The sequence below is a fragment of the Microtus pennsylvanicus genome, chromosome 11, assembly GCF_037038515.1.
Source record: "Microtus pennsylvanicus isolate mMicPen1 chromosome 11, mMicPen1.hap1, whole genome shotgun sequence".
In the NCBI taxonomy this organism is placed as follows: domain Eukaryota; kingdom Metazoa; phylum Chordata; class Mammalia; order Rodentia; family Cricetidae; genus Microtus; species Microtus pennsylvanicus.
This window is the reverse complement of record NC_134589.1, coordinates 58,432,722-58,459,065: the sequence shown is the minus strand read 5'-3', so window position 1 is coordinate 58,459,065 and position 26,344 is coordinate 58,432,722. Positions and strand designations below refer to the sequence as shown.

Sequence of the window (26,344 nt, the reverse complement as noted above, 5' to 3'; positions counted from 1 at the left end):
TTTATAATATAGTTAGCTTCCTGTCTCTCATCGTGATAATTTTGCCTTTCCTCATCCTATTTTTCACCCTTTTTCAGTCATGTCTTTGCTTTTCCTTCTCCCCCTCCTTCTTCATTTTGACTTGTTAGTTAGAACTTCTTTTTTAATTATTATTTTTTTAGAGATTACTTCGGGACATCAATTTTCAGAGGTTTTGATGTTTGGGCCAGAACTCTCTTACAAAGCGTAGACACCGATGAGCTCAGCCTGCCCTCATATACGCAGACGTGCTCACCATTCGCGGGGAAACATTATCGTGTGACGCAACATAAAAGGTATTAGCCAGAGTGTAGCTGTCTTATAGCTGTGGGGTACTCTTTAATTCCCAGTGTGGTGCTTCATTCGGTCTGTTTAATGCCACATGTGACGCCAGCCCTGGAAGCTTCATGGGAAACGTGTGAGAGTGTCGGGTTAAAGAAGGTGGCTGTCCCCGGGGGGGGGGGGGGGGGGGGGGCGTTAACTACAAAAATGGTGTTGCGGTTCTCACTGCTGGAAAGCTTAGGCGCGCCTGTTGTCCTTATTTACCTTCCGAGAAGAGCAGTTCTGAAGTGCGCAGTGCGTATTTCAATATACCACAGGCTGTGCTTAAATTCTATCATCCATTTCAGCCACATACACTTGGAATGTGCTCTTATTATCGTATAGTCTACTTCTATCTGATAAATTATCCAACATTTTTGTTACTTTTACCTTAAGCAACTCCCCTTTAAAGAAACTTGGGAGTTAGAAGAAGTTTTAGCAATGCACACATTCTTGCCATTTCTGACATTCTTCATATTTTTTTAGGATCCAAGGCTCCAGTCTGGAATAATTCCCTTTGCCTTTGTAAAGGAAATTCTTTGCTGGGGAATCCTTTTGGGCTTTTGTTTAAAAATCTTGTATTTTGCCTTACTTTTTCAAGGGATATATTCATGAGGTTTTGTTTTTGTCAGTTTGGCACAAGTGCAGGCCATCTGGGAAGAAGAAGCCTTGAGAAAACACCTTGGTTAGATTGGCCTGTAGTAGACAAGGCTGAGGGGCATTGCCTTAATTATGGATTGAGGATTGACGGGAGATGGTCCGGCCCATTGTGGGCGTCTTCAGCCCGAGGTCCAGAGTCGTGTGGAAAGGCAAGCTGAGTGAACCACGGAGAGAGCAAGCCAGTGACCTCTGTGGTTCCTTCCTGCTTCTGCTCCTGCTTGAGTTCTTACCCCAACTTTCCTCAATGGCAGACTATAATCAGAGCGTAGAAGCCCTTTCCTCCTCAAGTCGCTCTTGGCCGTGGTGTTATTACAGCACCAGAAAGCACACTAGAGTCGGGGACATTTCCCTTGCTAGAGGCTTTCTGCCTCATGCTGACACCTTCACTGACTGCATCCTGGAAATGTGGTATTCTCATCTTGCTCGCTGAGTTCAGAGTGCATCCCTCCCTTCTATGCTCTAGCAACAGTTCGGCTGACAACTCCACCCCCAGGTCCCTGGATCCACGTGCGGATTATGCCCAATCAGAGGCTCACGTGCATCCCTATGCTGGCCTCTAAACTGTTTTTTGCATAGTTTACATTTTCTGGAGTCCAGCTTCTAGTTGTGGAGGCCTCTCTGGAGTCTGGTCACTCTCTCAAGACATAGAGCCTGCCAAGCTCTGGCGTATTTCATGTGTTTTTCCCATGGTGATCTGGAAATTGCCTCCAAGCCCAATGACGCAACAATCAGAGAGCTCTTTATTTGTCCCGTGTTGCCTGTAGACCAGTGTGTGAGAGGAGCTGCTCCAAATATTGGATTCAGGTTTTTAGCTGTGCAGTTTTGCCTAGCCTACCATGGTTGTAGGTAGGAATCCTGTTTGAGTTTTAAACGTTTCTTGGGCCATGATACCTTCAGATTTCTTTACCAATAACAGCCTAAACAGCACGACAGTGGAGAACTTTGATAAAACATCACCAAGGGATGATTTTTATTCCAGCGTCCTGGGTGGCTTTAAAGCATGGCTGGAGCTCCAGCTGGCGTTATAACATAGCTGGTTCTCATGGAACTTATCACCACACATGAATTCTATGTCCTGTGCCTCGACCATCCCTTCCCTAAAACCAAGTTCTCTCTGTGTGGCTTTTTCTCTGTTCATGTATCTTGTGTTGCTTATGAACCTGCGTTTCCATGGCTGTGTGGTTTCATTTTGGACAATTCTGGATTGTGATATCTCAAGATGCCAACATTTGCAGTTGTGAGAAAAATCCGTGTGGCATGCCCTTCAAATACCACTGTCAGAGTACTAAGTGACTTCTGGATTTGGGATCCTTTATTGTCAAGCTTTAACCAAAACCAAGCAGATAGGTTGTTTGCTAGAAGAAAACTGTTATTTCCAAATTTGACAAGGTTGGAAGGAAGGCAGCCTTAAGGTCCCCAACACCTCAAGTTGCTTTGAACTTATTTTTAAGAAAAGCAATATTTAAAGTTTCAAACTTTAAAGTTGCCAGTAAAGTTGAAGTAAAGAGTTGCCAGTATAAAGTGATTAGGAGCAAAAGGAAAGAAGAACTCAGCAAACAGGGAGGGAGCAAGTGTTCCCTGGGCCACACTGGCACGGGCAGCTATTCTACAATGTGGTCTGGGTGGGTTTTAACTTGAACACAGTTCTGCAAATCAGTTTTTCAGAAGACATTGGTGTCTAGCTGTTTAATCAGTGAGGGCCTTATTTCTTTTTATCTGCATAGTGCAGCAAATTGAATGTGACTTGATTCTTTTCTTTTTTAGTAACAGGTCTATGGATAGGGAGATATTACCTCCCCAGAAGAATCATACTTAAGTTCAAAAAGGTATGCCATAGTCTACAGTGTCCTGGTCTTCCTAGAAGGTCCTAGATAGGTATTGAGCTAAAAAAAATATGTATTATGATTATGATAACTGTTCAACTCAGTGTTTTGCTTTTGAAAAGCTCTACACATGTAAGTAGCACATAGGTAGATGTCTATAGAATATAAATAACATATCTAGCTCCATGTGAATGGAATAATTTGAAAAGCTACAATCTGTAACGAGAATTCACAGTGACTCCTTCTGAGTAGCTAGAGGACTTTGAGGGGAGAAGGGAGACTGACTTTGACACCCTTTACTCATTTCAACTGGTAATTTAAAAGTGAACCTTCATTGGCCCAATGCTGTCCCAGTTGTCCCAATACTTAGCATGGCCATGACATTCTAGCCACACAACTGGTTGACAGTTTCTATACCGGAGGCTCTTAGAGGGGGTGTCTCATACTTTCTTTGACATATCTTCACACCCAGCTCACAGGCTGGGTGTGACGGGACTGGGGTGTGCTGCTAAGGAACTGCTTCCTGCAGGGCTGCTTGAACAATTCAAAGAAGAGAGTGCTGGCCTTGATCCCTTGGGCCGGCTGATAGGGCAGCCGAAGGTTCAGTAATTTGTCTTGTGTCATTGTCATATGGCAAGATTTGAATCTTCTGTATGTAGAGGTAGCTATCTGTTTAAACACAGGGTCATGCTCTTGAGTTTGCACTCAATATTATTAGTTTTTAAAAAACATTTCAATTTCAAAAATTCAAATGGCCGATATAAAAGCACACTAACTTCATACACTTCAGAGACACAGGGATGGAAACTTTTTGAAAGTATCATCAAGAAGTACTGATGACATATGAGAACAGATATCCAATGAGCCCGGGTGCTCCAAAGCTGGTACTATGTCTAATGCCACTTTTTATGGACTGTTATATAAGATTAAATTATGTGATATTCTTTCCTTCCTTTGTTCCCTCCCTCCCTCTTTCCTTCCATTCCTCCTTTGCAGGAGAGATTCACAAATTGTGTCTGGGCACCATGGAGCTTGTAGGCTCTACTTTAACGGCTACTTATGCCCACCCTCAGCCAGCACCAACCAGTTTCCTACCAGCTGTTGGTACCGTGACATCGAGCTATCGGGACCGCTTTCCCCATCACAATTTGTCACACAGCTTGAGCCTTCCATGGAGACCGAACACGTACTATAAAACAGTCTCCAACTACCCAACGTTGTCCCCTTACTGCACGAGAGCTCAGAGGGTCTGTGAGAGCACCATGCTCCCCTTCGTGTCCAACAGAACCACCCTCTTCACAAGGTATACTCCCGACGATTGGTATCGCTCCAATTTAGTCAACTACCAAGAGTCCAATAGCTCACGGCATAATTCAGAGAGATTCCGAGTGGACACATCTCGCCTCATTCAAGACAAATACCAGCAAATCCGGAAGGTCCAGGTTGACACCACCCAAAACTTGGGAGAACGTGTCAATGACATAACATTTTGGAAATCTGAAATCATGCATGAGTTGGATGAAATGATTGGAGAGACAAATGCACTTACTGATTTGAAGAGAAGGCTGGAGAGGGCTTTGATGGAGACCGAAGCCCCTCTGCAGGTAAGGCCGAGAGTTGGGGCAAAAGGCACTGCAGCTTAGCTGTCATAGAAACACACTCATCCATCAATCTGTAAATGGGGTTGGTAATGGCTAAACCATGGTCATATAAACATATATCACCCATAACGAGTTTCTGAGCGAATTCAGAAAGCAAAGCAGACTAAAGAAACACCATTAGGCTAGACAGTATTTTCAGCTGAATGTGATATCTTATTAACTCTTTAAAAGGCTGGGCTGATCTCTGCAGGCTCTAAATTAAGATGAAAATTTAAGAAAGTAATCGTTTTAGAAAATTGTAATTTAATGGGAACTGGGCAATGGCTCAGTTGGTACACCTTTGCCTTGTAAGTAGAAGGGCCTGAGTTTGGTCCCCAGAACCCATAGGAAACATCAGGGAATGGCATTAATGTGCTGGCAATCCAAGCACTGGGGGGGGGAGGAGGCAGGGGGATCACTGGGGTCACTGGCCAGCCAGCCTAACCTAATCAGTGAGTTCCAGGTCAATGAGAAACTGTTTCAGAATGATGTTGATGGTGTCTGAGGAAGCACAGCACTCAAGGTTGACCTTGGCCCTTGACATTTACACACACACACACACACACACACACACACACACACACACACACAGATGCACACATATACCTGCAAACACAAACATACACTTGTGTGTGCCTGCACACACATACAGATATAGATATATATCTGTAGACACACACAAACATGCACACATACATATTCAGATAAAGTTTCTTAAAAAAATTAAGGGAGGGAGTGGGAACTGGGATTGGTATGTAAAATGAAAAAGATAGTTTTCTTTTAAAAAAATAAAATAAAAATGTTAAAATGTCATATAACAAGAATATTTTCTCATACCAATGCAATAAAATTTTAGAATAACAAAATAAATAACTATGAATATGAATAAATAAAAAAAAGAAAAGAAAATATTTTCAGTTGTGTCATGAAGTAAGCCCTTTGTTAACGTAATTGCCTTTCAGGACATAAATGATCAACTGATACCCTGTTAGAAATTGATTGTTTAAGATTCTTCTTTTCTTAGATAAATGAGACCGAATGCAGGCCAGTTGTCATGGTCATACAGGCAGGACTCAATTCATTGCCTGTGTCTGATTAGGCTTTGAGTAGGCTCCCGTCGCCTATGACCCTTGTACCACACAATGGGCCCTCCAACCCTATCATGCCCAGCACCACAGAAAGAAGACATTCCATGCCTAACGCTGGGGAAAGCAGATAAATTAGTCTATATCTCAACCAATGCAGCCAACACCAGTTGTCTCCATATGGAGCGCTCGCGGGAGGTCACATGATATTTTTAGTATAAGACTAAGGACCAGGGGGCTACAAGTCTAGTGATCCAAGGACTCTGTTGGGCATCGATGCCCAGCGTCTCTTCTGTCCCATCCTCTCTCCTCTAACCATAAATACATAAATACGCACAAGCTCCAGCATCCCCTGGGAGGTTGGGGGTGCTCAGATAGGATATTTTTGGATTAATTTACCCTGGGTTGTTAAGGCCTCCAGTGCCTTATCTGGGACCTAGCTCTGGGATTGAAAATATCCTGCAAACCACGACCACATACCCTATCACTTAATTTCTCTAGGGCTCTCGGTTGCTTGCCTCACTCCCCCTTCCTGATGACAGAACCCCTGACTTGGTTCCGATGTGAGATTTCTCCTGCAGTTTCTGCCGAGTGTTCTTGTGAATCACAACATAGACTGTCAAAATGGAACCAGAAGGTCCTGATTACAACAGTGTTACACAGAAATAAACTTCAAAAGAGAAAATACAAACAACCACTTAATAGGAGGAAGATTGTTAAATTTTAATAACACAGCAGTGATTAAATCAATAAGGTGACCATTTCTAGCTTATGACCATTGCAGTAATGACCATCTAGGGCAGAGTGTGTGCACTTTGACATGTCATTGGTGGGGCCGTGGACCCAAGGGAGAGTCCTGAAGAGCGCGGTGGCAATAGCCACTGAAATACTCACAGTTCCCATAACCCACTAGCTTCTCATACAGTAAATGTAACTTATACTATTAAAAAGTAGAAATTTGCTCTGTTGAGTTTCAATAGCATATTCTAATATGGCTCAAATTTTATGCTTATAAAAGCTGAACATCATAGAGTAGTTCTATGTCATGGAAAAGGTTTGGAAAAAGCATTTTAGCTACATAATGACCTCTCGGACATAATTCATGGTTAGCAGTTTATGATATTTTCCATTGTCATAATTAACATTCTCTGCTTCAAAGTACATTTTAAAACCCCAGTATAATGTTTAATTTGATCCTTAAAAAATAGTATAAAATTGTAAGGACATTGTTGCCTCCGTTTATTAAAACCAAACAATAGAAGAGTGATGGGTACGGCTCAATCACGTTTTCTCTATTTTAATTCTTAATAGGTAAAAGCATATTATTTATAATTGGGAAAATGACAAATGATTTTAAAGATAATGCTTTAGATATTTGGCTCCACAAATATTTTAATATTTTGAAAATGAATCATTCATGTTTACTTTTGCCAGTTAAAAAATACTTAGAATTGATATCCCAAACTCTTTGTTTTATGTAATAAAACTGTTTCTCTTCAGTAGGCGGATACCAAGTATTTATCTTACTTGCTAACTGGTAGGAATTCATTTTGTCAGTTTCCCAAATTGGGATTTATTTTCATTTTTTTTCAAAGTATCCCAAGCAGACACCAGCCTTTCTTATGCTAAGCTCTCCCAAAGTCCAACTAGGGAGTCCCTGTTGACTTATTTTAAACAAGCCACTAGCCCTTCTTGTCCCCAGCTGTGGTCAGTTTGTAGTGACGTGTTTTGTACTCTGCGGATCTGTAGGTTGCCCGAGAGTGTCTCTTTCACCGCGAGAAGAGAATGGGAATCGACCAAGTTCATGATGAAGCCGAAAAAGAACTGCTGACGGTAAACGTGGGGGAGGGGGAGGGAATGCTTCAATAATGAGAAGCCTCTTACTCTTGCTGCAAGTGTGTGTTTAAGTGAAGAAATCAGAGCCATGGTGTTGTCTATAGTCATTTGTAAGTAAATATAGTGCCTAGCAAAGGCCCATTTTCTTGGTTTTATAAGTAATATGTGTTGAATGAGAATTTTTAAAAAACAGGAAAGAATAAAGGAAGATTAGGTGCTTGTGGTCCCACAGGATGCATATCCGTGTCGCTTTTGGAACATTTGAGTCATCTGTCATGCATGCTTAGATAGACACCGCTGGGTCACACAGTACTGACATCCACGTGTCTCCAAGATTGCTCCCAGACAGTATTTGTGAATGAGAAGACTCCTTCATTCATTTCAAACGGCACTGAGGCCATTTTCCTTATCACTGCATACCCCTGTAAGACACAACTTTGGTTATTCAATCCCCAGCGTTCACAGTGTCAAGATGCCTCCGCTTGACATAGCTCAGCCTTCCTGTGTTGAACAGTCTGGTAACTTCCTTATCCCACACACCACTTGGTAGTTTGTGCTCCATCTCCAAGGAAGGCACAGGCTCTGGTCCCTGTAGCTTGATGCCATCACAGTGTCAAAGGGCATAAACATCTGGGGAAGTTTGGTCCTCTGCCAAGCCACCACCCTAGAGCTGATGTTTCCCTGCCATTCTGTGGGTTCTTCAGGTGCTCTCGAACTTTCCACCTGCTAAGTCTAATTTCCTTCTCAATACTCTCACCTTTCTGCGCTACCTACAGTAACTCCTCTGCAGTCTGTCAAGGGTTCCATCCTCCGGTGCTTGAGGCTACTCCCAGTCTCTTTCTTTGACTGAGACATTGAATTAAGCACCAGTTCTCTACCTCAAGTGTTCTGCAAACAGCTTTTAAATTTTTGATTGACATGTAATGATGATGATGATGACAATGATGACGATGATGATGATGACAATGATGATGACGGTGATGATGACAATGATGACGATGATGATGATGATGACGATGATGACAATGATGATAAGGATAAGGATCAAGTATGTATTGGTCACATCCAGCGTCTGCTTGTCCTCCCTCCCAGCTCAATTCTCAGCCTGCCCTACTGTCACCTACTTCTTTCTATTGATGGTGGAGTGTTCTTGGCTTCAGCCTCCTCGAACCTTCCTGTCAGCTTTAACTCTTTCTCAGAAAGCCGAGTCCCGTGAAATTCCCAGACACTGTCCTGCTCCGTGTTTTAGGTCCATGTGCACGGTCACCAGTTCTTTACTTCTTCTGAGAGATATTCCCAACTCGACAATGCCCAGAGGATGTAAGTTCACTGGGACCTTCCGCTCTGCCTCCCTTTAATTTCTCAGCCTGTTTCCCTCTCAGAATCACAGAATTTCTGCTGTGACGGGCCCATCTTCTGTGTCCCCAAACCAGATTTTCGGGGACCCACTGCTTTTTCTTTGTTTTGTTGATCCCTGAGGGAAAAAAGGAGTCCTTGGTGAGAAATTATTTTGAGATAGTTAGGTCATTCGAGTGATTTTTATCCTAACACTCCATCAGTGTCTCTCTTTAACATCATTTTGAACTTTTTTAATGACCACTACATTAAGTCACGGCCCCTTCCACTACCTAGGAGAGATTAGGAACTGGGGCATCATGGATGACTTTGCCATGATGGGTCCTTCTCTGCACTTTGTTCTTTCCTTGTCTCTGATGGATATCAGAGTTCATTAAGCAATCTGTCATTGTTTTGCCACCATAAGTGAGTGGGGACTTAAGATCTGTCCCTTGGCCCATTATTTTCACTCTTGTGAGGTGCCCTGCAGGAAGTAAATGCTAAGCCTATTTTAATGGCTTAACTTGATCATGTCAATAAACATACTTTGATATTTTCAAGAAGTTTTTTTGAAACCTGGCATTTTTTAGTGTACCATACACAGAAAAATGTGAAAGAAACCACATGTGATCTAAATAAATGGACATACCATGTTCATAGAAGGGATGGCTTGACTGTATTGAGATGGCAGCATTTCCTAGGTGAGTTCACAGATTCAGCATGATTTCTATCCAAATCTGAGATGATCAAGCCTCACAGAATATTCCAGTCAGGATTTGACAGTAATTCTAAATTTTCTTTAGATCCCTGTAAGATTATCAGCACCCAAGCCTAGAAAACTATGCCCACATTCCTAAAAATGGATTATGAATGTTTTTCTTTGTTTAGCGTGTTGGTTATGAGTTGTATGGATAATGATCAGGAAGAAAGCTAAACAAAGGAGATTTGATTCAGAGTTCTTGTTTTTTTTTTTTTAAAAAAAAAGATGGGGAAAGTGCTGTGGGACAATGGTTTTACTCTGTAAAGATTTGTTTCTTGTACTTGTTTAATAAAATGCTGATTGGCCAGTAGCTAGGAAGGAAGTATAGGTGGGTCAACCAGGCAGGCAGGCAGGAAGTAGAGGCAGGGTAATGAGAACAGGAGAATTCTGGGAAGAGGAAAGAGTCAGTCTGCAGTCATCACCCAGACACAGAGCAAGCAAGATGTGACTGCCTCACTGAAAAAGGTACCAAGCCACGTGGCTAACACAGACAAGTATTATGGACTAATATAAGTTATAAGAGTTAACAAGAAGACTGAGCTAATAGGCCAATCCGTTTATAATTAATGTAGGCCTCTGTGTGTTCCTTTGGGCCTTAATGACTGCAGCATCCAGGTGAGACAGAAAGTACTGCCAACAAGCCTCAATCCTAAAATTCATATGCAAGCCCAGGGGTTTCACGGGGGCTATAATAATACCAAAAAAGAAGATAGTTGGAGGATTCTAACATCCCAGTAAAAATGTATTGCTACATTATAATGTATAAGATAGTGTAACACATAGAGACAGATCAATGGGACAGAGCTTGAGTACTGAGATACAGACACTCACAGTAACCATCTGTTGGTCTTTGACAAGCATGCCAAGGACATTCAATAAGAAAAGAATGGTTTCCAAAAAAAACAGTCCTTGGACAGTTGGATATCCATGTGCAAAAATAAAGAACTCACATCCCTAAACTGTGCCATACAAAAACATTACATAAAATGGTGGAAGACTTTTAAGAGTAAAAGTTAAAATGACCAAATGCTCAGGGAAGGCATGCACAAATAATTCTGACACTGGAATCGGTGACAGAGTTTTAGAACCTGACACTAAGATAAGCCACATCACCAAAACTGAAAAACTGATGCGTCAAAGATTATCATTAAAAATCTTCACGTATCATAAATCTGATATGGGCTTGTATCTGGTCTATATAAATAGTGATGAAAAGTTTTAGGGAAAAATAAGTAATCCAGTTTTTAAAAATGGTCAAGTTGTCGAGTCAGTTCTCCAGGGAGAAGGCGTGAAACCACTAAGAATGATTCGTCTCTAAGAAAATATAAATGACCTTTATAATGGGACTCATTTATACCCACTAGGATGGTGATGACCAAACAGAAAATAAAAGCTGAGACTATGGAGGGGTCAGAATCGGTGCACATTGCTGGTGGGAATGTAAAACGATGCATCTACTTTGGAAATGATTAGAGTTACTACATAACCCAGCAACTCTACTCCCAGGTATCCACCCAAGGAGAAAAGAAAACGTGAGCCGAGAGGGAAAAGTTTGCGTGGGAATATGTATAGGAACAGTATGCAGAACAGCCCCAAAGTGAAAACGCCCTAATGGACATTCCCATAGTAGAGAATTCTTTAGCAACTCAGTGTAGGTTAGTGGGTGCCTAGGAGGTCCAGGGGAGGCTAAAGCATGGTGGTGACAGCTAAGAGGTGCTTGCCTTTTGGGTCCAGGTGATGGACGTGCCCTGGCTTTGGTTTTGATGATTTTCAGTTGTATTTCTGAACAGCCCAGCCCAGTGGGGGTGACTGACACACAAAAGCTACATCCTTGGATCTCCATGCACAACTTGAAGGCAGCAAGGCCCAAGCCTGTATCTGTTCTTCCCCAGCAACCTTCCTGCTCCAGTCACCTTCTGCAGAGGCTTAGTGAATCTCTGAACTTCCAGAAGCCTGGGGCCTTGCAAGTTTTGTTTACATCTCGGGTTTTATGTGCTTCCCTCCTCAATCCAGGAAGGAATGTTTAAGGTTGGAGAAAGGAGCTGCTAGAAGACCTCCGGCCTCCTGAACACTGACTGTCTGCTAAGCTCGGGCTTCTTTCACTGTGGGTGGCAGTCCCCTCTGCGGCTGTGTAATGGAATGTACGGGGGTCATAAACATTTGGCAGTAGTGCAAGAGTTCTAAATATTCAAAATTAAAAATTAACCAAAACCAAACTTGCAAGGATCCTGAGGTCTTTGGAAGTGTTCATCCATGTTGGAACATGTGACTGCACTGCAGCCTTGGTTCTGAATGCACTTTGCACTGTGCATGCCATACATGCATGCAACACTGCAGCAATGCTGTAGTAATATGGGCGGTGGGGCTTCGTCCCCAACACCCCAGCCGCCTGCCCGGCTAGCTCAGTCGGTAGAGCATGAGACTCTTAATCTCAGGGTCGTGGGTTCGAGCCCCACGTTGGGTACCATTTGTAGTAATATGGGCGCAGCGGGGCTGCGTCCCCAACACCCCAGCCGCCTGCCCGGCTAGCTTATGCCCCGAAATAATTACACAGACACTGTATTCATTTAAACACTGCTCTGGCCCATTCCTATCTAGCCTCTTCTAGGCTAATTCTCACATCCTGATCAACCCATCTCTAATAATCTGTGAACACCGGTCTTACCGGGAAGATTCTAGCCTAAGTCCATCCTGGGTCGGAGCTGGGGCATGGTGTCTCTCTGAAGCGTCTGCTCCAGAGAGGAGAGCTGCGGAGTCTGACCTCACTTCCTTTTCCTCCCGGCATTCTGTTCTGTTTACTCCACCTACCTATGTCCTAACCAAAAACATGGGCCGAGGCAGTTCCTTTATTAGCCAATGACCTTCCTCCATCACAATGCTGCCGGAAACACCTCATCTCAGAGTTGAGACTATCGTATGTTAGGAATTGCAATGTTTTTCTCTACATAATTTTCTGTGGTTATAGAAACATGATGGTTGAATTACAGGAAACAGAGACGTTTAATATTTCTCTCCCATCATCCCTCAGGATACAAGTATAAAACTAGTGTGCCTTTGCATTATATAGCTCAAACATCTGGTTTTAAAAATTGCTGGCTTTAGTTTCCATAAAAATATTTTAGTTCTTAAATGAATTTTAACTTGGGATTAAGACTGAATTTCCAACAACTTCTAAAATGGCCCTGAATGTAATGCCCCCTTCTGTTCTATGTATTTATATAAGCGGCATTTATGGTACAGAGGACATGAAACCAACTCTGAAAGACACCCAAAGGCACTCTGTCCTGCAGTGTCAAATACTCAGCCTAGACCTAACTCTATGCAAATGTGAATAAGCTCATTATTATGCAAGTCTTTGCTTTGTTTTTAATAAGTTGCAAAATTATGTGTATGCCCAAGAATTGGTTTTCTGTTTGTTTTTTGTTTTATTTGTTTGGTTTTGGTTTGCTGAGACAGGGTTTCTCTGTGTAGCTTGGGCTGTCCTGGAACTCACTCTGTAGACCAGGATAGCCTTGAACTCACAGAGATCCACCTGCCTCTGCCTTCCAAGTGCTGGGATTAAAGGCATGTGCCACCACCGTCTGGCTCAAAGAACTGTTTTAAATGAATTTCTGTTTGATTTGTTATCACTGAATATTTGATCTGTATACCTATTTTAAGTAGATTTAAGAGTATCTAAAAATCTCCCAGGCCAAGGAGGTTATAAACAGAAAAAGTCTAATAATTTCTGGACTAAGCACTTAGTTATCGGTGTGAAGGCCTGGGAAAGTGTCATAGGCCTTACATTTACTTTATAATTAATCTCTGGGCAGAGTTAACCAGTGGCTAATCTGGCATCTGAACTAGTGCTGGCTGATATTGAAGCAGGTGTGTAGCTATAGTTGCACCAAGACTTGGGAGAGCAAGGCAACATGTTTTCACTCAGGATGGTGGGAAGGAAAAGGCTGCAGAGTCTCTACTCTGACACCCCCACTCCATGCAACACCGCCCTAGGAAGACAGTTCATAGGAGGTGGTGACAGCAGGAGATGCACTGTGAAGGTTTCACCTGCTCTGTGAGAAGGCTTAACCCAAGGTTCCTCCATCACCAAGGCAAAGTTCCTGTTTGGCTTTTGCCCACAGTCCTGTTGGTGAGACCAGGTAGTCACCAAATACTACACGGATATTTTGAGACTCTCTGGGAAGTCAGATCACTGTGTGGTGTCACTTCTTTGTCTCCAAGTCTAGGCATGCACTGACTTTATTTATTCCTCCCTGTGACACAGTCCAGAATTTCAGGCCCACTTCCCTGTGCTATGCTATGCCAGAGGCTGCAGTCATGGGCTCATTGGACCTGGGCCACTGGTGTGGGAGGTCCTTCTGTCTATGTGTTGCTTTTATTGGTTAATAAATAAAGAAACTGCCTTGGCCTGTTGATAGGGCAGAACTTAGGTGGGTGAGGAAAACTGGACTGAATGCTGGGAGAAGGAAGGTGGAGAGTGAGACACCATGGAGCCACTAGAGTCAGACATGCTGAAATTTTGCTAGTAAGCCAATGCCATGTGGCAATAAACAGATTAATGGAGATGGGTTAAGTTAAAATGTAAGAGCTAGCTGATAAGTAGTTAGAGTTAATAGGCCAAGCAGTGTTTTAAATAATATAGTTATGTGTGATTATTTTGGATCTAAGCTAGCCAGACGGCCTGGAACAAACAAGTAGTGCTCCCCGAAACAGGCCACCTCCACGGCCTCTTCCTTCTGCACATACCCACTACCTTCTGTTGACAGAGATTTCTGTCCCGCCCGGTCCCACAGCTGTTCAGTCCCAAAGAAACACATAGAGGTCTACATTAATCACAAACTGGTTGGCCTATTAGCTCAGGTTCTTATTAACTTTTACATCCTACATTAACTCATAATTCTTGTCTATGTGAGCCCCATGGCTTGGTACCTTTTATCAGCGAGGCATTCTCAGCTTGCTTCCTCTGCATCTGGGTAACAACTTCAGATTGACTCTTTCCTCTTCCCTGAATTCTTCTGTTCTGGTTGCTCTGCCTATACTTACTGCCTGGCTACTGGCCAAACAGCATTTTATTAAAGCAATATAAGTGACAAATCTTTACAGTGTACAAGATCATTGTCCCACAGCAACCTTCTGTAAGCATTCATCTCAAGGCAGGGAAAGGATGGCTGCACCATGCATAGTTCCACTGCAGGTATGAGTGTAGACTGACGGTTCAGCTAACACTGGGCACAACCCCACTGCAGGTATGAATGCGGATTGACAGGTCAGCTAACACTGAGCACAGCACCGCTGCAAGTATGAATGCAATGTTAGCAGGTCAGCTAACACTGGACAGCTTCACAGGTCCCATTTCTAGACTTTCCTTGCTCATGAAAATTCCTCTTTCTTAAACCGTCTGCTCTTCTTTGTCTGACTTTATTTGAATTCACAAATAAAAACTACTGTTTAAAGATAAAAAAATATCGAAGTATAACATGCATTTTCCCACTGGAAATCCCAGGAAATTCTACTACTTGCATTGTATGTGAAAGCACACTGCACATACATGATGCTGTCTAGGCAGGACTCCATGCATCCTTTGATCTCTCTCTCTCTCTCCCTCTCTCTCTCTCCTTTCTCCTCTACCCCTTCTTTACATGCCACCAAGACAGATGAAAATTAAATAATACAAATATCTAAGATTCTTAGTATCCCATGGCTGTTTGTAAGAGCAGGCAGAACTTTGCTACAACAGGGGAACTGAGAAAACTCTTAGTTGTTGATTCCACCAATCCTGAGCACTTAAGAATCAGACAGCAGGTTTAACATTTTAAGCATATTCAGTACTGTCTAAACATATATGTGGCATGTTAATATGTATATGGAATTGCACATATTTGTGTATGTGCATGCATGTAAAGGCCAGAGGATAACATTAACTGCCATTCTCTGGAATGCTATTTCTCTGTCTGTCTGTCTGTCTGTCTGTCTGTCTGTCTGTCTATCTATCTACCTATCTACCTATGCCCAGAGTTCATCAATTAGGTTAGACTGGCTGTCCAGCAAGCTTCAGGGATCTGCTGGTCACAGTCTCCTCAGGCCATCTTGTCTGGCGTCTTTGTATAGGTTGTGGGAGTCAAACTCAGGTCCTTGTGCTTGCAAAAGAATTGCTTTACTGCCTGAGCTCCCCGCTCCCTGCAGTGCCTTATTCAATACTTTAAGTTAAACAATAAAAGAAGATAACTAGCAGGTGAGTCATAATCTCAGAGTGAAGAAAACATCATAATCAAATTAACAGAGACAGAAATCAAAAAATTGATAGATTTTAGCATTATGGAAATTACGTTAATATAAAAAACACAGTGTCAATATAAAAATCATCATGCATAAAATTATATCATTTCTGACAGAAAAGATTGATTCTTATTTTTTGTTTTGTTTTGAGGTAGGGGTCTCCTACTCTACCCCAGGCTAGCCTTAGACTTAAACTCCTCAGTCTCTCAGCCTTCCTTGTGCCTGAGACTACAGGAGCCACCACCACATGTGGCTAAGAAGAGCATTTTAAATACACTAAGAACATCAAATACATCCTTATATTAGCCTGCAAACACAGGCAGCTTGGCTGTTTGTCTTGGGCACGTTCTGTCACATTGGCGAGAGTTGGAAGCTAGCTGGCTACCTGGCTCCCTGGTGTGCCCAAGGAAGGCAGACCCATTTATCCCTGTAGATAAATGCAACTTCGCGGAAGGGAATTTTTCCTTTCCTTGCCAAGCCTTGGAAACAGGCATGACCCGTGGCGGTGTCTACATGTTTACACTGATTGTTTGTACAGCATTGTTTAATGTCACGGGAGAGCATCCAAGTTCAAAATGCCACAAACCAAGTGTTAAGGATGACCACTTTTTACTTGAGAAAATGATAAAAATGATTGTGTACACTTACAAAAATTTCTAAAAGATGTTGAGTTTACAAATTTTCTAATGTTCATGTTAATTTCAGAGGGAAATTGATATTTGCATGCTATGAAGTAGTACATATATCATTGTAGCCTCAGTATGCCACACATTTGCTCAATGAATGGCACGGCTAACACAGGTGTTGTTTCAAGTGTAGGGACTGAGCCAAGGGCACAGCATGGCATCAGGTGGTCGACCTCCAGGGTGGAAGTCAATTTCCATGTTTGAAACACAGGGCTTTACCCGTTATTATTGCATGTACCACCACAGAGACGCTCCCAGGGCCCGGTCTTCACTGGTTTTCTTTACTTTTGCGGAAAAGCTGTTGAGGAAAAAGGTATCAGTCAAGTTCAGTCTTTCACATCACCAGAATTTTAGGGTTTTGGTTGTTGTTTTGTTTTTGTTACAGACAAAGATAGAGTAGAAAGGAACACTAATTAGGGAAGACTAATTTGTATTATCATGGGGCACGCAGGTAAATGAATAGATATAAATTTCTTTTTAATGCTTATCATCACAGATTTTCAACAAATAAAAAGTTTGTTTATTGACGGATTTGAGTGCCGAGGGCTTTGGATGATATACTCAATGAAAGCGTTAATGTGTGGTTTTGTTTTTCAATTGAGTAGGAAGTTGATGGCATTCTGTGTTGTCAAGAAAGAATGAGGCGACATCTGGATAAGGCGATTGCCCAACTCGCGTAAGCATTTCCCCTCTATCCAGTTTAAACCCAGCATTGAACTGTGCTTCTGCCTCCTGGGCACACTGCTCTTAGCACATCTTAAGAGCACATGGGTGCACACACACATGCACACATGGACAGGCACACATACACACACAGACAGGCACACATACACACGCACGGACAGGCATGGACAGGCACACACACATCTGGGCACATGGGCACACACATATACACATTTTTATTCGGAGGTGAGGATGAGCACTTGGGATCTTGTTTTCGATTTTTATTTCAAAACTAATTTGGGGATGCTGTGGGAAGGATGGCCAATGTCCTTTAACTCAAGACTCTTACTTTGAGGCCTGTGTTCCATCCTGGCACTTGGTTTTCATATTTCCGTGAAGACACACATCTTCTGATTACATCATCATGGCATTCGCTGTGCCCACAGTGCTACTGTTAGGCACTACTCCTGTTCTCTGCTGGAATACAACTCCCTCAAGGCTTGGGTTCTTGGCCTCTCACTCTATGGCAAGGGTGGAAGAATGGGAAAGGAGAAGAAGAGGCAGTTCTTTAGTTATGGTAACGGCTGTCAGAATAGAAAAGTTACTGGCTGAGTCTGCTGACTAACAGCCCTCCAAAGGTCTGTGTTGGCTGTGGTCACACAAAGAAGCAGTGTTGAAAACACCCCTCCCTCAATGAAATGATGGCCACGTATATGCTGTCATTACCAAAGATGACATGTGGTTCACCTCAGCTAATAAGTGCCACAGAGGCATCAAATCACTACCTGCTTAGTTTGCCAACCTGTGCCATGGAGTCAACCCCGGAAAGGTTGGTGAGGTTTGCATGCTGCGGTCCTCTGGAGGTGGCATTAGAAAGCTCTATTACTCAGCAATTGGTGAGATGCACAATCCGTTTCAGAGGCTGCCAGCGTGATTTGACTAATGGACAGGTAGTTCTGATCTGAACTCATGACTTCTTTAAGAATTCTAGAATCTACATTTAGCAAAGTTTCATAGAGTCTGTCCTGATCCCCATTTTCGTTCATAATCAAGAATCTGCTGTTAGGTCTTGTGTCCTTGACTTTCCGTGGGCATCATTGTTCCATGCTGAGATGACCACATCTCTCTGTAAGTCCACATTGCTGATTGCCTCCCTTGGTTGTATTACAGGCCCTTGTACAAGGTCCTGACCATGCGTATTCATTTGCTTGGATTTTTGTTGGTGACCCTTTAAGGAGCTTGCCTTTGTTTACATCTATAGTGGACGGTGCTGACCTCACCTCCCTGGGTGCCTTTTCTATTGTACTGTCTCCACTTGCTTTGAATGTGACTGTCACACTCTCAGAATGCACATCAGTTGAAAACGAAACTTCCCTGGGCACTAACATAGCACCCAGGGCTATTGACATCTTTGTTTATATGACAAGTGAACGACGTACCACCTCACATACCTTCCCAGGTAGACTAACAGGCTCCCCTCCCATCAAAGATGTCATCCCAAGAGAGGAAGCCCATGGGATGTGCTGCTCCTAGATCACAAACAATACAAATCTTCTAGTCCAGAGTCCCAACATAATAACTCAATGCTGGAGGCTCAGCCGTGTCAAGGGGAGGCATCTTTTTGCATATGTATTCTCCCATAAGATTCATAAGATACAGATGGTTTGCCTGGAGCTGCTCTCATTTCTACCTTACATAAAAAGCTAAAGCTTTATGGAAGTGATTTGTCTGAAGGCACAGGCCATGGAGAGTGAAGCTGCTGGCATCAGTTCATTCCACCGAAAGCAATCTTTGCCAAGCAGTTCCTGTGCTCAGCTTTGCTTATGGTTCTAGAAGCATAGATGTGAACAATCAGCCAGTTGTCCTGCTTCTCACAGGCCACATGCTAAGAGCTCTCAACTTTCCCAAATGTCAGCAGCCTACTGGGGTCTACGTTTGGGTGTGGAAGGAGCACACAGGCTTAGGGTGTCACCCGAAGTCCCCCAGATCCTCTTTTCACCCATGTGTCTCCCAACTCCAGTGATGGAATTCTGTCAATCCAGTGAGTCAGCTGAGCTCTTGATTCTCACTGAAGTCCAACCTCGTGGGAGATTGGCTTGGTTCTTAAACTTACCCAGAAGCCGAATACTTCTTACCTCCTCGGCTGTCTCCTTAGTCCCTGCTGTCTCCCTCCTTCATAGTCACTGCTGTGGCTCCTAGCGTGTCTTCCCAGGTCTTCAGCAGTGGGTCCTCAGTACAGCAACAGAATGGTCTAGCTAAAAGGCAAGTCAGCAGTCTCCAGTCTCTCTTTGGAGAAAACTTGGGCCTTGGCAGCGTCCACCATCCAACGTGTGTGACCTGGTTGTCCTTACTGACAACCAGGGTTCAGTGTCATCTGATGAGCTCTCTCCTGTCCACCCTGTGTAAAGTCACAGCACCTGCTCTGGGGTTCTTGGTTCCTCTTTTGGTTTTTGCCATGATCTTCTAGCCACTTCAGCTTCCCGTGTAGTGTATGTACTGTCTATGGGCTCATGGTAGGACAAACTTCTTGGAGAAGAGTTTCTGCTGTGTTCACTATTTCTCAGGTTCACACAAAAATTATTTATTAAGTGAGCAGTGACCATGAACGAAGATATGTTTCACCTGTCACCCATGCCCACCTCTCCTCCAGGGTTAGTCTCTGGGCATGACTTGTGGGTCATCTCTCTCCCTGGAATTTGGGCAAGACTATCTCTGAGATTCCCGGGGTCTCTTCTCTCCCAGTAGCTGGGCTGCTGGGGCAGAGTGTTGAGGTGAACTGCCAGCTCCTCGACTTCACTCCAAGCACTCTTTAGAACCTGATTCTGACTCTTAGTTTATATCTCCTGGGGAACATCTGTGCCACAACATGGCCACAAACTTAGGTCGCCAATGGATTGAGGGAGGTTTTGATGTGTATGTCTCATGGGTTCTGCGGGAAATTATATTCAAAGCATAGGGAAAGGGGAGAGAATATAGAAAATGAACGGGAAGGAAGAGAGGAAGGCACAGAAATGGACCTATGACTGCCAACCAGTGGACTCTGCCCACTTGCCTAGACCCCATGGACAGGAAATGTGGCAGGGCAGGGTGGGGCAAGGTGGGGAGGGGTGGGGCAGGATGGGGCAGGTCAGGGTGAGGTCCTCAGGACCGTGACCATCTCCACAGATGCTCCTTTGGAGTGGGAGTTGATTGTTTTGATGGAGGGGAGTTGTAGAAGGTTCCACCTTAGAGGGGCGATGCCTGGTGGCTTGGGAAGTCATTGCCTGCCTGGAAACTTGTCTCTCTTCTCTCCCCCGTGTGTCGTAGCTCAGACAGAGCAGCCCAGCACGAGCTGGAGAAAGACTTGAGCGATAAACAAACAGCCCTCCGCATCGACGGGAAATGCAAGGACCTGCGCAACACTTCGGAGGGCGTCAGCTACTTCCGGGGAGTGGAGAGAGTTGACGCAACGTAAGCCGGCACACGCCGTTCTGAGATTGTAATGTCGTTCGTGCCCTCTGCGTTCATAGTGGTGTGGTATACAGGTTATACTACTCCATATTTTGTTGTCTTTTTACAACTATCACGGAATCCCCCAAGACTCGGTGATTTATAAGGAACAGAAACTTCTTAGTTTCCCGTTTCTGGAGTCTTGAAAGTCCACGGTGGCAATTTCTTGTGAGAGATTTTGGGCCGAAGAAACAGAAGGGTAAATGAGTATTGGCAGAAATAAAAGGCGAACTTACTTCAATAATAGCCCACTCTGGGACACTGACCAACTCCTACGAGAACGACCTCATTTTCTCCAGAAAGGCATGAATGCAGGCAGGGATGCGACTCTGTGAGGGGTATGTCTGTCTGCATTTATTCCTAGAACCTCAAGGTAAAGCGCATATACACAGGCATTGATGCTTCTTGAGGACCCACTCATTACTTAAAGCCGTACTTCTTAGCCTTCCTAATGCTGTGACCCTTTAATACAGTTCCTCGTGTTATGGTGACCCCAACCATAAAATTAGTGCTACTTCATAACTAATTTTGCTACTGCTATGAATCATAATGTAAATATTTTTTTTGGAGATAGATGTTTGCCAAGGGGGGTGGGTCGTGACCCACAGGTTGAGAGGTTACTGACTTTAAGGCTGTCCTGCCCAACAATGCACTGATGTAAAGACAAGTTAAAATGGGTTATGCAAAGCATCGCCAGATGCCCCAAGATGAGAGACGCCCTTGGCCTTGCTCAGTTTTCAATGAGATTTCATTCTAGTAGAGCCAGGCCTTGGGGACTGAACCACTCTGTATTCTGCAAACATATAATTTTTTTTCTAACATGAAAATGGCACCTTGTTACGTAGAAAAGCATAGACAAAAAGGAAACCAGACATTGCCAGTTCCTAGATGCCCTGTGGGCACCGGCTGGGAGCCATGCATGCCTTTCTCACCAATGCTTGTTCCATTTGCCTTTCTGGTAGTTCTTTGCCAGACCCCTGGATACCTAGTTGGGCAGGGCTTAGCTGAGACTGCCACTTCCTTTTAAAAATAACCAAGTTTGATGGAGTGATGTTTACATAGAATAAAATGGTGGAGCAGCACGGCGTGGCAGTGGCTCTGTCGTATCTGAATGTCCGTGGCACACAGCCACACGTGGATGGAGAGTTTTCACCACCCTGTAAAGATCCTCACAGTTTCCCCCGCACCTGTGTCTACGCACTACCCCTAAAGTGACTCCAAAATTGATTCTGTCCTCTGGGTGTCTTGTCCCACAGTGACTTTCTTGAGAGCTACAGTATCAGTTACCCCTCGGGTGTTTGCTGTTCAGCTGTGAATCAGAACCAGACCCTGTGTAATCCGTACATGCTGCCTTACTTGGCTCAAGGAGAGCTGAGAGCTTTTTAAGGCCCCCAATTTTTGCAGAAGTTCTTTTCTATCCCTTACAAAATGTAAGGAGCATCTATGACATTATTTTGGGTCTAGACAACATTGAGTCCTATTCAATATGTTATTATAAGAACAGGCAAACAGATATCGCTTATCTACCAACGAGAGACACCCAATGTGGACAACGGGTCCTTAGTCCATCTATGTGTCCCTCGATGGACAGATGCTCGTTTGTAACCTTAAAGAATGGTATTGCCCACATGCCATTTCAACACACCTAGCCCACTTTTTGCTGCATGCTGCATCAATGATGCTGTTTTTGAGTTTAGTGTTTCTAGGCTAATATAGATTCATGAAGTAAATATTTGTGAATTTTCATGCCACACAGATTTCCCACACATATTAATCTAACCCGTTCTTTCATTCATTTAGGCCATTTCTAAGCTTCCCAAGCTTTATATGAATATTGCTGAAATGAATGTCCTTCCATCTCTGACTTTGGGAACACTATTTTCTTGGGAATTTTTGAGTTACAAACTCTTAGTCTGCGTTGCTTACCTATTGCCCAGCAAGATCAAACCAGTTTAACATTCTCAGTTGCTAGACAGCAGCCCTTCCTACACAAATCTCCAGCTGCAGATCAGTTACAAGTCAGTTGCTAGACAGCAGCCCTTCCTACACACATCACCAGCTGCAGGTCAGCTGCTGGAGACAGCAGCCCTTCCTACACACATCACCAGCTGCAGGTCAGCTGCAGACAGCAGCCCTTCCTACACACATCACCAGCTGCAGGTCAGCTGCAGACAGCAGCCCTTCCTACACACATCACCAGCTGTAGGTCAGCTGGAGACAGCAGCCTTCCTACACACATCACCAGCTGCAGGTCAGCTGCAGACAGCAGCCCTTCCTACACACATCACCAGCTGCAGGTCAGCTGGAGACAGCAGCCCTTCCTACACACATCACCAGCTGCAGGTCAACTGGAGACAGCAGCCCTTCCTATACACATCACCGCTGCAAGTGAGCGCTTCTCTTTTTACTCTTCTGAAAAGGGGTTCTCAGGGCCCTGCTGTTTTCATTGGCACACCTTTGGCTACTCCCAAGGTTGATATTTTTGCTTCTCTTTATTGGGCTGGTCTGGACACATCTGTAAAGACCTTACATGCTCTTGCTCTTCAGCGATCCATCCCCACTCTGGCGGGAGAATTACTTCATGCCTACTCATGCACTATTGGTTCAAATAGACTTTGCTGTTGTTCCCATCTCATGCAGCCTGTCTAGGATGGGTGGCACTGGAGCCTTTCTCTCACAGCATGCACTGTCCCTGCAGACCCTCTGGGTTGACGCCTCATTGTCGCCATCGTCTCTCTTCCCATTTCCAGGGTGTCTGTGCCCGAGTCGTGGGCCAAGTTTACAGATGACAATATTCTCCGCTCCCAGAGTGAGAGGGCAGCCTCCACCAAGCTGAGGGATGACATTGAGAACCTCCTGGTTGTGACAGCCAATGAGATGTGGAACCAGTTCAACAAAGTGAACTTGGCTTTCACCAATCGCATTGCCGAGACCGCAGACGCTAAGAATAAGATCCACGTTCACTTATCGAAGGTAAAGAAGGAGCTAGCTTGGTCTCGGAACTATACCCAAGGCTGGGGGAAGAGTTCAGGGGTAAAGGGTTTGCTTGGCCCATGCAAGGCCCCTGGCTTTACCCCCCAAGATTGGAAAATGAAAAACTAAATCAATCATTTGTTCCCCATATTTGCCATGGGCAAGGCAGGGCACTCTGAGACTACAAATCTCTCACCACCTCCAGGAAAGCTCCATAAGTCGCATGACTTCCTGGCCATCCAGACTGAGGAAAATTAAAAGCAGTACAAAGCATGCCATTTATTTCAGGCTGTAGCCAGGTGTCAAAATGAAACGGGAATTCACTGGTATTTGGAGCACAAAGAATGCACTATACAGGGAGAGACTCTTAGTATTTAATGGAAACAAAAATATTATGATAAAGCTTAATGAATCGCCGTATATACCTAGGATGTGGACTTAGTAGAACACACGGTGGGGAGGGAGTTCATTTGGGTCAGTCATTTCAGATCCCTTTTCTGGACGACGGGACCAAATGCAGGAAGCAAAAAGGTATTCCTGAGTATTCCCGAGTTGTGAAGTGCTCTGTGCTGGGGATGTAGGAGTTTTACAGTGATGATTGAGTAAAGGCTGATGCAGAAGTCACATTTCGAGCTAAGCAAGACCTTCTGCCTTTGCTCCTAAGTACTATGGAACATGGCCCTCATCATGTGGCACTTTTTTTCCCCTAAAAGTATTTACCTTTATTTTATGTATGAGTATTTTGCCTGCATGTACATCTGTGCACCATGTGCATGCAGTGCTCATGGAGGCCAGAAGAGGGCGTCAGAATCCCCCTAGGACTGGAGTTACAGACAGTTGTGAGCTGCTATGAGGATGCTGGGAATTGAACCTGGGTCCTCTGGAAGAGCAGCCGGTGCTCTTAACTGGTGAGCCATCATCTCCCCAGCCTGTCTTCCTTTTAAAGATCTTATACTATTGCACTAAGGTAATATTTCACAGTAGAGTGTGCCATGTTCCCCCCAGGCACCAGCAATCTACCCTTCCTTCTCAGGATGCCTGACTTATGCAGTAAACAACAGTCGATCCAGGTGGTGTGCTACATTGTGAAGGGTGGGGAAAGGTATAAAATGTAATTTGTTCCCAAGCAGATAGTAATAACAGTAGGAGGTCACGCACCCTGATTGCCCATGACAACTGTATGTTCGTGGGTTAGAAGAAGAAATGAGTGTCCGAATGGGGCAATCCCTCCAACAGGGCTCGGGAGGCAGTGACTCAGTGGCCACATTGAGGTCTAAAGAGGCTGTTGAAACTGGCGTGGATGCTGTGCCCTAGGAGAGGAGCTTGGGAAGAAGGTTGGAATCATACTGCAGAAGTTGTTGAGATGGGGGTCAGGGCAGTAGGGCTCTGTAGCATGAAATTCTAATTGGCTATAATGATAAAAACCAAAGTCAGATATAGGGGTTGATGAAGAAAGATCAGAGAAGCAGGGCAGCCAGCCACTAGAGAGTTCTTACCTCGACCTGTGCTCAGATCGAAGGGGTGATCCTGTCTCTGTGAATCTTAAGACTGCATGCTTAGACTGAATCCCCAGATGGCATACTCAAACTGCATCTCTCTCTATGAAACCTCAGACTGCATCTCAGACTGAATCCTCAGACTGTACCTGAGCTCCTGTCTCCTCCCGCCTTATATTTCTCTCTCCACCCAGCCATATCACTCCTGTCTCTACCTCCCTAGTGCTGGGTTTAAAGGCACGTGATCCAATTGCTGGATCACCTTTGTGTGACAGAGTTCCTTTGTTCACTGGTGGATTGCAGGTGGCGTTTTCTGTTTGTTTGTTTGTTTGTTGTTGTATCTAACCACTGCATTAGTTCTTCAGGGCTGTGGCCACACAAAGTGCTCACTGTCTGAGTGGCTGGAAGCCTGAGCTCAAGATGTCACAGGTTCCCTGCTTGTACTCTCTGGCTGTCTCTTCTCTCGATGTGTCTGTGTCACCTTCCTCTGTGTGCATCCGTGCTGTGTTAGTCAGGGCTCTCGAGAGGGATAGAACTGAGAGAATGAGTCTCTCTCTGCACACACACACACACACACACACTCATACACACACACACACACATACACACACACACACATACACACACACATTTATTGATCAGGGCTCTCGAGAGGGATAGAACTGAGAGAATGAGTCTCTCTCTGCACACACACACACACACACACACACACACACACACACATTTATTGATCAGGGCTCTTGAGAGGGATAGAACTGAGAGAATGAGTCTCTGCACACACACACACACACACATACACACACACACACATACACACACACACATACACACACACATTTATTGATCAGGGCTCTCGAGAGGGATAGAACTGAGAGAATGAGTCTCTCTCTGCACACACACACACACACACACACACACATTTATTGATCAGGGCTCTTGAGAGGGATAGAACTGAGAGAATGAGTCTCTGCACACACACACACACACACACACACATACACACACACACATACACACACACACACATACACACACACATTTATTGATCAGGGCTCTCAAGAGGGATAGAACTGAGAGAATGAGTCTCTCTCTGCACACACACACACACACACACACACACACATACACACACACACTCATGCACACACAGGGATTTATTAGAATGGATTACCAGATGTGGTCCAGCTAACACTACAGTGCTGTCTAACAATGTTCAAGAGTCCAGTCCAATGTTCAAGCAGGCTCTAGCACCATTGAAGGAATGAACTTGGCAGCGAGCGTGA

At 44.2% G+C, this 26,344-nt stretch overlaps 1 protein-coding gene across 1 annotated transcript in view; it reads left to right on the top strand.

Annotated features, from left to right (window-relative positions):
- Positions 1-263: 263 nt before the first annotated feature.
- Positions 264-26,344, top strand: part of Tekt3 (tektin 3) — a 37,338-nt gene continuing 11,257 nt past the window's right edge. Inside the window, exons 1-7 of the mRNA XM_075989583.1 lie at positions 264-314; positions 2,764-2,825; positions 3,819-4,426; positions 7,297-7,380; positions 17,046-17,116; positions 20,410-20,553; positions 23,343-23,565. Coding sequence (XP_075845698.1) covers positions 3,848-4,426; positions 7,297-7,380; positions 17,046-17,116; positions 20,410-20,553; positions 23,343-23,565 — 1,101 coding nt within the window. The 5' untranslated portion in view covers positions 264-314; positions 2,764-2,825; positions 3,819-3,847. The remainder of the gene's footprint in view (positions 315-2,763; positions 2,826-3,818; positions 4,427-7,296; positions 7,381-17,045; positions 17,117-20,409; positions 20,554-23,342; positions 23,566-26,344) is intronic.